This window comes from Ornithodoros turicata, chromosome 6 (assembly GCF_037126465.1).
Source record: "Ornithodoros turicata isolate Travis chromosome 6, ASM3712646v1, whole genome shotgun sequence".
Lineage (NCBI taxonomy): Eukaryota > Metazoa > Arthropoda > Arachnida > Ixodida > Argasidae > Ornithodoros > Ornithodoros turicata.
In genome coordinates this window covers 46,082,484-46,097,148 of record NC_088206.1, presented here as the reverse complement: position 1 = coordinate 46,097,148, position 14,665 = coordinate 46,082,484, and the positions used below count along the sequence as shown (strand labels likewise).

The 14,665-nt window shown below is 46.9% G+C and overlaps 1 protein-coding gene across 1 annotated transcript; it reads left to right on the top strand.

Annotated features, from left to right (window-relative positions):
* Positions 1-626: 626 nt before the first annotated feature.
* On the top strand, positions 627-8,774 carry LOC135397972 (exosome complex component RRP46-like). Its single transcript, XM_064629443.1, has 5 exons — positions 627-861; positions 4,217-4,330; positions 4,429-4,550; positions 7,657-7,797; positions 8,528-8,774. The coding sequence occupies exons 1-5, from the start codon at positions 771-773 to the stop codon at positions 8,729-8,731; spliced, it is 672 nt and encodes a 223-aa protein (XP_064485513.1). The 5' UTR covers positions 627-770; the 3' UTR covers positions 8,732-8,774.
* Positions 8,775-14,665: the final 5,891 nt, after the last annotated feature.

Below are 14,665 nucleotides of genomic sequence, written 5' to 3'. Positions count from 1 at the left end.
GTTCTGGTTTCGTTTATTGAGGTCCATGCCTGAGGTACATGCGTCTATAATACTTTTCTTGCACAAAACAGTACGTATTTCAAACCAAGCACGTACTGATCTACACCAGCACCAAAAGTGAGAAATCATGGCTCCCTTACCACGTAATCACTTTCACACAGGCCAATCAGCTATCGACGTGAAGAATACCATCACGTGAATAAATACAAATATTATAAACGGAAGGCCGCTATTCATTCGACCATAGCCTTTAATTCGTCCATCTATCTATGTTTTCCCTGTAGATGGGTAGAAATCCAGCGAACCCTTCCTATGTTTTCCCTGGGTTTTCCACAGACGCTTTAAGACATACGTCGACACAGTTCCTTGTGAAGTCGGCCCAGGACGCATGATCGGGCACCCCTGGGACAGTCGTGGCGTGAGAGAACTGATGTTCTGAGGCTGGAACAACATAGAAGGGACAAACACATACAAGGCCAAGGTAATCCAGAAGATGTGGGTTCGAGTCCTACAGCTGGCTAACCTTTTCAGTGACTTTCATCTTTCATCGTGGCGTTGCCCGCCTGAGCGTGGCCGACTACGGCAAGCACCATCACCATCACCATATCCATCGAGATCCGATCCGTTCCACAGGCTTAGCCAATGCAAGCCAAACCGAGCGGTCTTCCCAGTATACCGGTCTTCCGCCGCTTCCGCCCTTTAAAACGAATAGCACCGGTGTGGTATTCGTTTGCAAATACTTAATAAGTTGTGGAGCGGCTTGTGACATTATGAAAGCTGAGGACAAGAACTGCATGCGCAGACTGGCTGCAAAATTCAATAGCCTCTCCAGACCAGACGGTTCTGTAGTGCTCTCACGTGGTAAGCATTATACAGGGATCGCCAAGATAAACTTGGGGTTTGTAACGAAGATAAATCAAATAAGAACAGTGTCGGAAAGCTAAAGTAGACGTTAGAGGACCTATTATGCCCCAAATTTTATGTCCATAATGCCGCCTAGTCTGTTACCCTGCGGATAAATCGTGAAAATTAAAAAAACCGCCGCTGCCTAATCCGCTATACCTGTGGGTAGTTTCATTTACAATCGAACGATGCCCGCCGGTCACATTTTTTATTTCTTTCGAAAAAAATATATGTTATCCCACCCACAAAGAGGTGCAAAAGATGCCTGACCGCAGGTCTCTGCGATATTTTCTTCTCCGTCCACGGCGCTTCGAAGCAACCGGCGCGATTTCGCGGCTTAAATTTTTTCAAACTTTGTGACCTTGTATGTCTTGAACGAGATGTCCCATTTGAACGAAATTTTTTTGCTGACAGAGTGGATGGTGCACGTTCCACCGCGGCCTATTAAATTTGTATGGTCAAGAGAAAAGTATACGAAAAAAATTCCGAAAACGCACCAGAGAGCCTTTTTACCGCACATTTCGAATGTCATGGCCGAGGCCCTGGATCTCCGACTGTGATGTTCTTCGCATGAGTAGAAAGATAATTCTTTGCTCTTTCGTTTGGCTTAAATACATTGCTTTATCTTCAGCCATTATCCCGTAACAATGCTGTGAACACGGAAGGGAAAGGGGAAAATCTCATTTTCGCGGCAGTTTTTACCCAAACAGGACATCTTCAAATTTTCCGATATTTTGTACTAACATAGCTTAGACGTAGCTCTTTCAGGATATGCAATAAAATGTTTGCTTATTTTGGTCCTACAGGGCGCGCAAATTTTTTCGCACTCCTATTGGGCAGCGCTCGCAGGGGTAAAACACACGTACAAAGAGTGGACTTCTACCCCAACCCCATGTCTTTTTTTCTTTTTTTGCTTTCGGTGAGGGTGCCGTCATGCCGAAGGCCGACTATAGTAATATGCACAGATCACTGTGATGTCCCCAGACAAGCAAAAGTTTGTGGCTTAGGCTTTCCCACCCTGTTAATCCCTTCAAGGTTACATGCTTGAAGGAAATCGGACGTGGGAACATGGCATTTGTAAATACTCCGGCTTTGCCAAACCGAAGCGAGAGACGTCCATTCTCTTGTAATTTTGTTTTGTTATTTGCCGGTTTTTGTCTACTTGTGAACAAAGACGGAATTTGAAACACTCAGGTGATGTGCCACGATGCCGACAGATCGCCCAAGCACTGGTCGCCTGGTCTTCCTGGGAATGATAGGACATGTCCGGTCCCTTATTTCTTCAAGGTGAACTCCTTTTAGAAATATTATTTGAAGGAGTTATCCTTCCAATGGGTGAGAAAGTCGGGGTGCTGCGTGGGGAAAGACGGTCTTTAGGCGTCTACGGAGTTCCCTGTCCACATTTTAAGACAAGGGCCTTGCTTTCCTCGGATGGATTTCGTTTTGTCGTCGGCGTAGCGTGTACTTCTGCGCTCCCCATGGCCAGCCGTAGCCACACCAGAAGTCGACTATACTGCCCGGACTACACGACACACACACACACAAAAAAAGTACCCTGGAACAAGAACTTCAGGCCGGTATCGTTGATAGGATCAGGGCTTTTGAAGACCATCTTGAGCACCTCGGAGGCAGTCCATGTCCACGATACCGACGAAATATGTGTGAACTGCTACAACACGTTTCGACTGCAGGTTGCTGAGGCAGGGCCTTCAGGTGAACAAGATCCTCCGGCTTCAAGCCCTGACGACGCTGACTTCAGTGACCCCACCGAAATTGTGCAGACTGTGAATAGGAGCATATCAGAGCAAGATATTAGTGTGAGCCCACTGAGGCACCCGTAGTAGACGAAGTAGAAGAAACAGAAGTAGAAGAAACCAGCAAATAACAAAACAAAATTACAAGAGAATAGACGTCCCGCGCTTCGCTTCGGCAAAGCCGGAGTATTTATAAATGCCATGTTCCCACGTCCGATTTCCTTCAAGCACGTAACCTTGAAGGGATTAACCGGGTGGGAAAGCGTAAGCAACGAACTTTTGCTTGTCCGGGGACATCACAGTGATCTGTGCATATTACTATAGTCTGCCTTTGGCATGACGGCACCGCCACCGAAAGCAAAAAGAAAAAAAGACATGGGGTTGGAGTAGAAGTCCACTCTTTGTACGTGTATTTGACCCCTGCGAGCGCTGCCCAATACGGGTGCGAAAAAAAAAAATTGCACGCCCTGTGGGACCAAAATAAGCAAACATTTTATTGCATATCCTGAAAGAGCTATGTCTAAGCTATGTTAGTACAAAATATCGGAAAACTTGAAGATGTCCTTTTTGGGTAAAAGCTGCCGCGAAAATGAGAATTTTCCCCTACCCTTCCGTGTTCACGGCATTATTGCGGGATAATGGCTGAAAATAAAGCAATGCATTTAAGTCAAACTCAAAGAGCAAAGAAAGCCTCAGCCATGACCTTCCAAATGTGCGGTAAAAAGGCTCTCTGTTGCGTTTTCGGGATTTTTTTTCGTATACTTTTCTCTTGACCATACAAATTGAATAGCCCGCAGTGGAACGTGGACCATCCACTCTGTCAGCAAAAAAAATTTCGTTCAAATGGGACAGCTCGTTCAAGACATACAAGGTCACAAAGTTTGAAAAAATTTAAGCCGCGAAATCGCGCCGGTTGCTTCGAAGCGCCGTGGACGGAGAAGAAAATATCGCAGAGACCTGCGGTCAGGCATCTTTTGCACCTCTTTGTGGGTGGGATAACATATATTTTTTTCGAAAGAAATAAAAAATGTGACCAGCGGGCATCATTCGATTATAAATGAAACTACCCCTGTGTTCCAGCTACTTTCCTCAGATAGCGACACGGTCAAAAGCGGCGGCGCAGAGAACTGGTCTGTATTCAGTTCCACATGTTCAATGTCGTCTGCAACACCGGGCTCGACTGCTTCACCATCTGACGGAAAGGAGCTGAACCACAGTTTGTGTTTCAGCTCCTTTCCGTCAGATGGCGAAGCAGTCGAGCGCGGTGTTTCAGACGCCATCGAACATGTGGAACTGAATACAGACCAGTTCTCTGCGTTTTTTAATTTTCACGATTTATCCGCAGAGTAACAGACTAGGCGGCATTATGGAATAAAATTTGGGGGCATAATACATCCTCTAACGTCTACTTTAGCTTTCCGACACTGTTCTTATTTGTTTTATCTTCGTTACAAACCCCGAAGTTTATCTTGGCGAACCCTGTATATTTGAGCGGCGTATTCAGAATGCCGACGTAATCTGTTTTTGTACGCATCAAGTTTTAATATTGAAAATTATAGGTGAAACAGTCGTGCAAGCTGGAGTCTACGGCCCGATTGAAGTCCGGCAAAATAGAGAAGTACCTGAGAAAGCAACCGTCGAAGTCTTCTTTCGGAATAAGAGTGGACGTCAAAGTACGAATTTGAGTTTTGGGCGATACTCAGTAGCGTACTGTGTGCAAAAAATAAAAGTGGAGACAAAGGAAGAAAAAATGATTTCTCTTGTTTTTTAGGCTGTGCAGATCGTCTTCAGGAGAAGGTCATCCGCAGTGCAATGGAGACTGTGATGCTGGTAGCCTTGCACCCGCGGTCATCAATATCAGTCACTCTCCAAGAGCTGCATAATGATGGCGGTGTATCCTGAATTATGTTTGAGTTTCCTCTGTTATGAGCAGGGAAAAAAGTGGCTGCGAGTTGTAAACAATATGTGACCCACAGAGAAAATTTAGGGTTTGCCTTCAGGGTGTCGAACCGAAACGTTTTTCTTTCCGGTCCTAACATAAACAGTCTGGTACCGGTTCTGCTCCGGAGCAAAAAAATAACGGTTCATACCGGTTTTAACCGGGTCTGCTTCTGGTGGGCATATTCATTCCCAGAAAAAAAAAAAAAAAAATGTTGCAAAATGTAAACCCATTTACTCCGCATACATGGTATTTAATATTAATAGACAGCTGTGAAATTGGTAGCTCCTGGTTCCTGTAGGTGACTGTCTGTTCAAATAGGCGTTCTCCTTTCTTGAAGCGCATGATACAGATGGACTTGTTTGTCGTCATGTCATACTGCTGGATTGGTGCGATCGCGTCCCATCCGGATATCTGTTGCTGCTTCCTAGCCAGCAAGCACCACCGCACGTGTACAACGCAAATCGAGGAACACCTTCACCCATAAATGCGCTCGACCGCTCCGTTTTCTTCCGTTTCTTTGTGTCCTGTCCACAAAAGAGGCGCCACTTCGCACGCGCTTGCCCTCGCGGATACGTAAATGTATTCAGCTTCGCTGCTCTCAAACAAGGGACGCGTTGCGCGACATTATTGATAGAGAAGCTGTTACACAGCCCCCTTGGGTCGCTGTTTAGTTCAGGGGAGTTTGGGTGGATGAAATTAAAACGAACACTACGGCACATTGGTAGAGAGTCACAACCGGTTACATGTACCTCTTAGTCTATGTGAGAGAATGATGAAATGTTACAAAGGGATCCTAAGGGTCACAGTATATCGACATATATTCCACCGTAACCCTCGTAAAGTATGCATGACATGACATCAGAACACACGCCGTCAGTTTCATTCGCCTATTCGTAGTTCAAACCGGCAAAGTTTTTTCTTGGACCGCAAAACCGTTAAATGAATTTTTCGGTTTCCCTCCTGAGCGAACAAAACGTATACGGTTTTGATTCCGTTCCGGTTTGCACCAAAATAGCGTGTTTTTTTCTGGTTTTTGGTTCGCTCCGACACCCTGCCTAGCATGCATTTTTTCTGTCCATGTGTCAGCCGAAGTGGTGGAAATGCTGGTTCTTTCCAGTTCCAAGGTTTTTCGTCAATGTCCATGAACACATTAGGGCCTTGAAGGGGCACTCGGTGCTTCTGAGCGAGTAGTTAATGTTCTGTGGGCACAGAAATACATACTCTTCTCCCATCACTTAACTTAGGCAGAGAATGACCAGGTGTGGATATGTTTTTGTCATTACATAGAGTTCCAATTCACCTTAGGTTCTCCCCGAAAAATTCTGGGTCCGCCCCTGAGAATGACGGATTATTTCATCACTTTGCCCCACTTTCCAGCGCATCAAAGCTATAAGTTTTGAGTTGAGCAGCTTGGGTTGCTGTATCTCGTGTTACATTTCCGTACCATTGCTTGTTTAGGACCAAATTCGCTGTGCTAATGAAGTAAACACGACACAAAAGACAAAGGGATGGAGGAACAGACAGGATGAGCGTCACTTCCAACTTACTGACACAAAGGTAGGCCAAAAAGAAAGGAAAATACAAGCAGTGCTAAGTTGCTTCAGTAAACAAAAAAAAAGCTGATTGAAATACTAATTCAGATTAATTTCTAGTACTCATCGTAGTCTTATGTTATATACGTACATATATACATACACAGTATTCACCTTATGCATTTTGGGTAGTCCTTTAGTATTTGTGCTGGGAATGCAGTTCCCAGTAATGTTTACCTCACTGCCCCACACTAGGCAACTCCTGCATCAAAGTGATGTCAGCGCTATAAGCCGTAATTGACAGAAGAAAGTTTCTCACATACATATACCTGCATCTTTGCAAGAGTGTGCAATACACCACTGTGCCTGGTTCCAGGAGAATCCTGAGAATCATTTCTTACATGAGCCCAGAGGGATGTGTAAAGTTTGGAAATCGTACTCTCAGCCACATGTAAAAGCACTATTTTTTCCCCGTATTGATAAATGCGCGCCTGTTACGCTGCTGCTTTATGGTGCAATACTTCACTTTCCAGCAACAACAGAAAAAGTAGTGACATTACTAGCACGCTCCTTTACAGTTGTCCTGAAGAGATTATTCTGCCCAATACTGTATACTGACATGCTGAGCATTTTTGAGCGTGAGGCCAAACAGCGGACAGGCTTTCGATACAAGAATCACTTAGGTGCTGCACTTCCTTTACACCATCCTCGGTTCACACAATTTTTCCACTGTGCAGGATTTGTCTCACCTTTGAGTATCATGCAGATACTTCAGTACTTTGTATGAAAAATGATGTGTATGAAGAGTGTTTGAATGGATTTGTACCCATATGAGACTGGGACATTCACATGTGCATTTCTCCATTTGCATATTTCTTGTTTCTCAAAATGGGATCCCTCCATGGGCATCCCAAGTACTGGTACGTTGTGTATGCTGGTGTGTAGCGCTGTATGTTGCTGGTATGTTGTGAGTGTTGGCTTCATGTGCCCCTGACAGAGTAGCATGCATTCTGCTTTGTTGTCATCGTAGTATTATCCTAGTATTACTGACGCTAAAGGTATACCAAAAGTGTGCCATCTCACGAGGTAGCTGAAGCTTTCTTTCTTTTGCTTGATTTGTGTTTATTTTTTGTGTGCCTAATTTATGCATCGTAAGTGAATTGACTTGAGGATCTCAAGACAGGTGACACAGTAAGCACAGTTTTGCGATGATCAAGGATTATACAGGTTCCACTTTACGTTATCAACAACAACTTTATTTGAATGATGAGTGGGGGAGGAGTTTCATCACCAAGGGCGATACTCTACCCCATTGCTGGCGGTAATGTGGTGTGCCAGACATCTTAATGACGAAACATGACCAGACCAGACATGAATGCTGTACCAGATGTCTAATATAACATGTACTATATTACTCAGATCCGTGATAAGATTGATATGTTATAAGATTACCTGTCTGCAGTAGTGTAATTTAGGTCGATTCTCCCGAAAAGCACTCCCAGATTTCCTGAGCTTGTAAACACAGATGCTTGCATCTTGTATCAACGCTGCATATCTCTGTGCCATGGATGCTGCCATAGCCACAAGATGCCAAGTTGCAGCTGTACATGCAGCTGTCATGCCTGATGGGACTGTACAATTGGATCCTACCTTGGATCAGGAGAAGGTGGGCAGTGTTTCAATAATCAATGACTTCACAATCCCACCATGGGCTATTTGCAAAAAGGAACGAGGGCTGTCGCCACTACGGTGCAGGCTGCTGTGTCATGTATACCATAATATGCCGTCAAAGCAGGTGCCTTCAGCTTTGGCTACAGACTATTGGTCACTATAATGTCATGAGTATACAGACGTTACAATGTCACCATGAATACCAAGTACGTAGTTATGCATGGTACAAAAGTGTGAACAACTACAAAAGTGAAGCAAAAGATGCCTGCCAGTGGCTACAAGAAGTTTTTGTGTCTTTTCTCATAAAATATGGGTAATTTGCCGTGTTTTGACAAAAAAATTATGCAGAGGCATAGCGCACTGTATGCTGCTCTGCTTCAATATTCTGTCCTGCAGTTTGTCACCTGTGTAATCACCAGGGCCCCCGATCATGAACCCTGACACAGTAAGCATTATCGTTATCTTTAAAGTTTGCGCACTCCAAAGCCTTTCTGGTAGGCTCTCGCAAGAGCTTGTGGCAGGCGAAGTGATGAATTTGATGCGTGTTATGGGGATAACGACAAGTTGAAGCTTGGGCTCCGGGTACATCGCCAAAATTTTTCTGAGGTATTTTTATTATAACTGTTTCTGCAGAAGCCACTGAGCATCAATTTAATGGTCTCCCGTAATTGTGTGCCCATGAAAAAATGTTTATATACTCATTTATGCAATTCCTCATCACGCAGGAAGCAGCAGCATGTTGTACAATTGCATTTGAAAATCAAGAGTTAGAAGTCATCTCTGTGCATACTGAGGGACAGATCTCTGTGGACACGTTGAGCAAGTGCATGCAGGTGTGTAGTGCCGCTGTGGAAGAAGTGTTTCAGTTCTACAGGGAGGCTATGGCAACGAGGTACAACAGATACCTCCCACCGGAATCGGATGAGTGACTTTCCAGACAACTCACGAAATAAATGAGACTGTTACAAAGCACATGACCGAATTTTTCATTAAAATGTGGAAAATCTCCTGAGGAAGCACAAGGGTTGAAATTAGAAATGGAGGCTGCTGTAAAAAAAATTTTCTTTAGCTGGAGATACAGTCTCTATAGGTAACAGTTGTATTGGGAAGTATTAGTAAGGCCCGGAAATTTAGGCACTGAAACGATGGAAGTAGGCAGGCATTTACGCCCTCAAAAGCACCAAAATAGGCAATAAAATGCAAAAAATAGGCACATAAATTTGGTACGCTCTTGCTTTGTCAGTGTTTCAGAATGTTCCATCCAGGAAAACGTGCTCATTTAAATGCTATGGTACAGTACAAGCTTTGACCTATGGTACATGAATGCAGGCGCCTAAAACCATGCTATATTGAATAATACTTTTAGTTCTCTGTCCGTGATGATCTTGAAAGGCCAAGAATGGGCAAATCTTTTGATCGAATATACGTAAAAAACCAAACACAGAAAAAGAATAAAAGGTGCAAGCACTTAGAAACGAAAAGCAAAATGTCGCACTCAACCATACGTGGGCATTTTGGTGAAACCTCACTCTCCCTCACGGCCTCACCCTCACCGCCCTCATGGGCACATGCCCTCACTCGCCCTCACCCTCACGGCCCTCACGGGCACATGCTCTCACTCGCCCTCACGAGCACAGGCCCTCACTCGCCCTCACCCTCACGGCCCTCATGGGCAAATGCCCTCACTCGCCCTCACCCTCACGGCCCTCCCGGGCACATGCCCTCACTCGCCCTCACCCTCACGGCACTCGCAAACGAAAGCCCTCACCCATGAGGGTCTCACCCTCATAAGGTCTCCTGTGAGTGCACTCATGAGGTTGTGCCCCTCATGAGACCTCCTGTGAGTGCACTCATGAGGTCTGAGGGGCGCCAGTCTCTGAGTAAAGTCACTGGTGAGGCCTGAGGTGTGTGAGGTCAGTATGAGGGCATTCAGAAATGAGGTCAAATGACGCATACCAGACGTGCGCAAATTAAATTATGAAGGCATTGATGATATGGTTCCAGCGACTGTGTGCACTTTAAAGGGTTGGTGTGCCGGTTTTTAGCAATTTCGTCTACGTCTCGCTGAGATCAAAGCAAAGCGTCCTGAGCTGACTCATTACTTGGTGATATGGTTCCAGTGACCCAACTACCGGCAGGGTGCAGTTTAAAGGGCTGGTGTGCCGGTTTTTTTTTTTTCAATTTCGTCTACGTCTCACCTGGGAACACAGCAAAGCGTCCTGAGCTGACTGATTACTAGGTGATGGTTCCAGTGACCCAACTACCGGCAGGGTGCACTTTAAAGGGCTGGTGTGCCGGTTTTTAGCAATTTGGTCTACGTCTCGCTGACAACACAGCAAAGCGTCCTGAGCTGACTCATTACTTGGTGATATGGTTCCAGTGACCCAACTACCGGCAGGGTGCAGTTTAAAGGGCTGATATGCCGGTTTTTTTCAATTTCTTCTACGTCTCACCTGGGAACACAGCAAACCGTCCTGAGCTGACTGATTACTTGGTGATGGTTCCAGTGACCCAACTACCGGCTGTGTGCACTTTAAAGGGCTGGTGTGCCGGTTTTTTCCAATTTCGTCTACGTCTCACCTGGGAACACAGCAAAGCGTCCTGAGCTGACTGATTACTTGGTGATGGTTCCAGTGACCCAACTACCGGCAGGGTGCACTTTAAAGTAGCACAGAAGTCATTTTTAACATCCAGTTTTCTTCCTATAAAACTGTTAAGTATAGGCCAGTAAGATGCACCATGCGAAGTAATTTACACCACGGAGTCATAATTATCGCAGAAATTGAATTTAAAATACGCCGCAAAAAGCGACCCTGCGCAACGGTGGTGAAGAGCAGTACCAGCCTGTGATCTGCCTGGAACCTCGCGCTGACGCTATAAGGAGAACGCTCGCTGATTGGCCTAGAGAAATGTTGTCTGCTACTCGGCTGTTCGGGGTTCTGATAAAGCCTTTCTCCTTGCTCGGTAATGCTTCGGCCGCTCCACCTATCCCCAATTCTCCGGGAAAACTGGCAAAACAGGTTTACGGCGGCAAAGGGACAAGGCGCTGACCCCCACTGACCGGCAAACCAGAACGAGTCTCCTTATGCCGTCATCGGTGACGTGCCATCATACCTCCTCATCCTCGTTATAGATGGAGTGGCGAGTTAAGGGTGAAGGCGCGGAGCTATGTTTATGTGAGTTTTTTTTCTGGGAAACAAATTGCACATATCAAAACCTTTCGCGCTATTCGGTATAATGACACACACACTTTCATCAGATGTCTTAATCTGAAATTTTTTTGGATGGCCCTCTGTACTCCTTTAAAGGGCTGGTGTGCCGGTTTTTAGCAATTTCGTCTACGTCTCGCTGGGAACACAGCAAAGCGTCCTGAGCTGACTGATTACTTGGTGATATGGTCCCAGTAACCCAACTACCGGCAGGGTGCACTTTAAAGGGCTGGTGTGCCCGTTTTTAGCAATTTCGTCTACGTCGCGCTGAGAACACAGGAAACCCTCCGGAACTGACTGATCACTTCGTGATATGGTTCCAGCGACCCAACTACCGGCAGGGTGTACTTTAAAGGGCTGGTGTGCCCGTTTTTAGCAATTTCGTCTACGTCTCGCTGGGAACACAGCAAAGCGTCCTGAGCTGACTGATTACTTCGTGATATGGTTCCAGCGACCCTACTACCGGCAGGGTGTACTTTAAAGGGCAGGTGTGCCCGTTATTAGCAATTTTTGTCTACGTCGCGCTGGGAACACAGGGAACCCTCCGGAGCTGACTGATCACTTCGTGATATGGTTCCAGCGACCCAACTACCGGCAGGGTGTACTTTAAAGGGCTGGTGTGCCGGCTTTTAGCAATTTCGTCTACGTCTCGCTGGGAACACAGCAAAGTGTCCTGATCTGACTGATGACTTGGTTATATGGGTCCAGTGACCCAACTACAGGCAGGGTGCACTTTAAAGGGCTGGTGTGCACGTTTTTACCAATTTCGTCTACGTCGCGCTGGGAACACAGCAAAGCCTCCTGAGCTGACTGATTACTTCGTGATATGGTTCCAGCGACCCAACTACCGCCAGGGTGCACTTTAAAAGGCTGGTGTGCCTATTTTTAGCAATTTCGTTTATATGGCGCTGGGAACACAGCAAAGCCCAGGACACTTGGCCGTGTTCCCAGCGCGACGTAGACGAAATTGCTAAAAACGTGCACATCAGCCCTTTAAAGTGCACCCTGCCGGTAGTTGGGTTGCTGGAACCATATCACCAACTAATCAGTCAGCTCAGAACGCTTGGCTGTGCTCCCAGCACGACGTAGACGAAATTGCTAAAAACGTGCATATCAGCCCTTTAAAGTGCACCCTGCCGGTAGTTGGGTCGCTGGAACCATATCACCAACTAATCCGTCAGCTCAGGACGCTTGGCTGTGTTTCCCACGCGACGTAGACGAAATTGCTAAAAACGGGCACACCAGCCCTTTAAAGTGCACACTGCGTTAGTTGGGTCGTAGGAACCATATCACCAACTAATCCGTCAGCTCAGGACGCTTGGCTGTGTTGCCAGCGCGACGTAGACGAAATTGCTAAAAACGTGCACATCAGCCCTTTAAAGTGCACCCTGCCGGTAGTTGGGTCGCTGGAACCATATCACCAACTAATCCGTCAGCTCAGGACGCTTGGCTGTGTTTCCCACGCGACGTAGACGAAATTGCTAAAAACGGGCACACCAGCCCTTTAAAGTGCACCCTGCCGGTAGTTGGGTCGCTGGAACCATATCACCAACTAATCAGTCAGCTCAGGACGCATGGCTGTGCTCCCAGCACGACGTAGACGAAATTGCTAAAAACGTGAACATCAGCCCTTTAAAGTGCACCCTGCCGGTAGTTGGGTCGCTGGAACCATATCACCAACTAATCCGTCAGCTCAGGACGCTTGGCTGTGTTTCCCACGCGACGTAGACGAAATTGCTAAAAACGGGCACACCAGCCCTTTAAAGTGCACACTGCGTTAGTTGGGTCGTAGGAACCATATCACCAACTAATCCGTCAGCTCAGGACGCTTGGCTGTGTTGCCAGCGCGACGTAGACGAAATTGCTAAAAACGTGCACATCAGCCCTTTAAAGTGCACCTTGCCGGTAGTTGGGTCGCTGGAACCATATCACCAACTAATCCGTCAGCTCAGGACGCTTGGCTGTGTTTCCCACGCGACGTAGACGAAATTGCTAAAAACGGGCACAGCAGCCCTTTAAAATGCACACTGCGTTAGTTGGGTCGCAGGAACCATATCACCAACTAATCCGTCAGCTCAGGACGCTTGGCTGTGTTTCCCACGCGACGTAGACGAAATTGCTAAAAACGTGCACATCAGCCCTTTAAAGTGCACCCTGCCGGTAGTTGGGTCGCTGGAACCATATCACCAACTAATCCGTCAGCTCAGGACGCTTGGCTGTGTTTCCCACGCGACGTAGACGAAATTGCTAAAAACGGGCACAGCAGCCCTTTAAAATGCACACTGCGTTAGTTGGGTCGCAGGAACCATATCACCAACTAATCCGTCAGCTCAGGACGCTTGGCTGTGTTTCCCACGCGACGTAGACGAAATTGCTAAAAACGTGCACATCAGCCCTTTAAAGTGCACCCTGCCGGTAGTTGGGTCGCTGGAACCATATCACCAACTAATCCGTCAGCTCAGGACGCTTGGCTGTGTTTCCCACGCGACGTAGACGAAATTGCTAAAAACGGGCACACCAGCCCTTTAAAGTGCACACTGCGTTAGTTGGGTCGTAGGAACCATATCACCAACTAATCCGTCAGCTCAGGACGCTTGGCTGTGTTGCCAGCGCGACGTAGACGAAATTGCTAAAAACGTGCACATCAGCCCTTTAAAGTGCACCCTGCCGGTAGTTGGGTCGCTGGAACCATATCACCAACTAATCCGTCAGCTCAGGACGCTTGGCTGTGTTTCCCACGCGACGTAGACGAAATTGCTAAAAACGGGCACACCAGCCCTTTAAAGTGCACACTGCGTGTAGTTGGGTCGCAGGAACCATATCACCAACTAATCCGTCAGCTCAGGACGCTTGGCTGTGTTGCCAGCGCGACGTAGACGAAATTGCTAAAAACGTGCACATCAGCCCTTTAAAGTGCACCCTGCCGGTAGTTGGGTCGCTGGAACCATATCACCAACTAATCAGTCAGCTCAGGACGCTTGGCTGTGTTTCCAGCGCGACGTAGACGAAATTGCTAAAGACGGGCACACCAGCCATTTAAAGTGCACACTGCGTTAGTTGGGTCGCAGGAACCATATCACCAACTAATCCGTCAGCCCAGCAAGCTTGGCTGTGCTCCCAGCACGACGTAGACGAAATTGCTAAAAACGTGCACATCAGCCCTTTAAAGTGCACCCTGCCGGTAGTTGGGTCGCTGGAACCATATCACCAACTAATCCGTCAGCTCAGGACGCTTGGCTGTGTTTCCCACGCGACGTAGACGAAATTGCTAAAAACGGGCACAGCAGCCCTTTAAAATGCACACTGCGTTAGTTGGGTCGCTGGAACCATATCACCAACTAATCCGTCAGCTCAGGACGTTTGGCTGTGCTCCCACCACGACGTAGACGAAATTGCTGTAACGGGAACACCAGCCCTTTAAAGTGCACCTTGCCGGTAGTTGGGTCGCAGGAACCATATCACCAACTAATCCGTCAGGACAGGACGCTTGGCTGTGTTTCCCACGCGACGTAGACGAAATTGCTAAAAACGTGCACATCAGCCCTTTAAAGTGCACCCTGCCGGTAGTTGGGTCGCTGGAACCATATCACCAACTAATCCGTCAGCTCAGGACGCTTGGCTGTGTTTCCCACGCGACGTAGACGAAATTGCTAA

Bases quoted from the DNA above. Each gene is read 5' to 3' on its own strand.
- LOC135397972 (XM_064629443.1), top strand. From the start codon at position 771: ATGAAAGCTGAGGACAAGAACTGCATGCGCAGACTGGCTGCAAAATTC. The intron at 862-4,216 runs GTAAGCATTATA...TGAAAATTATAG, and splicing joins TTCTGTAGTGCTCTCACGTG to GTGAAACAGTCGTGCAAGCT. The intron at 4,551-7,656 runs GTATCCTGAATT...TTGTAAACACAG, and splicing joins AGCTGCATAATGATGGCGGT to ATGCTTGCATCTTGTATCAA.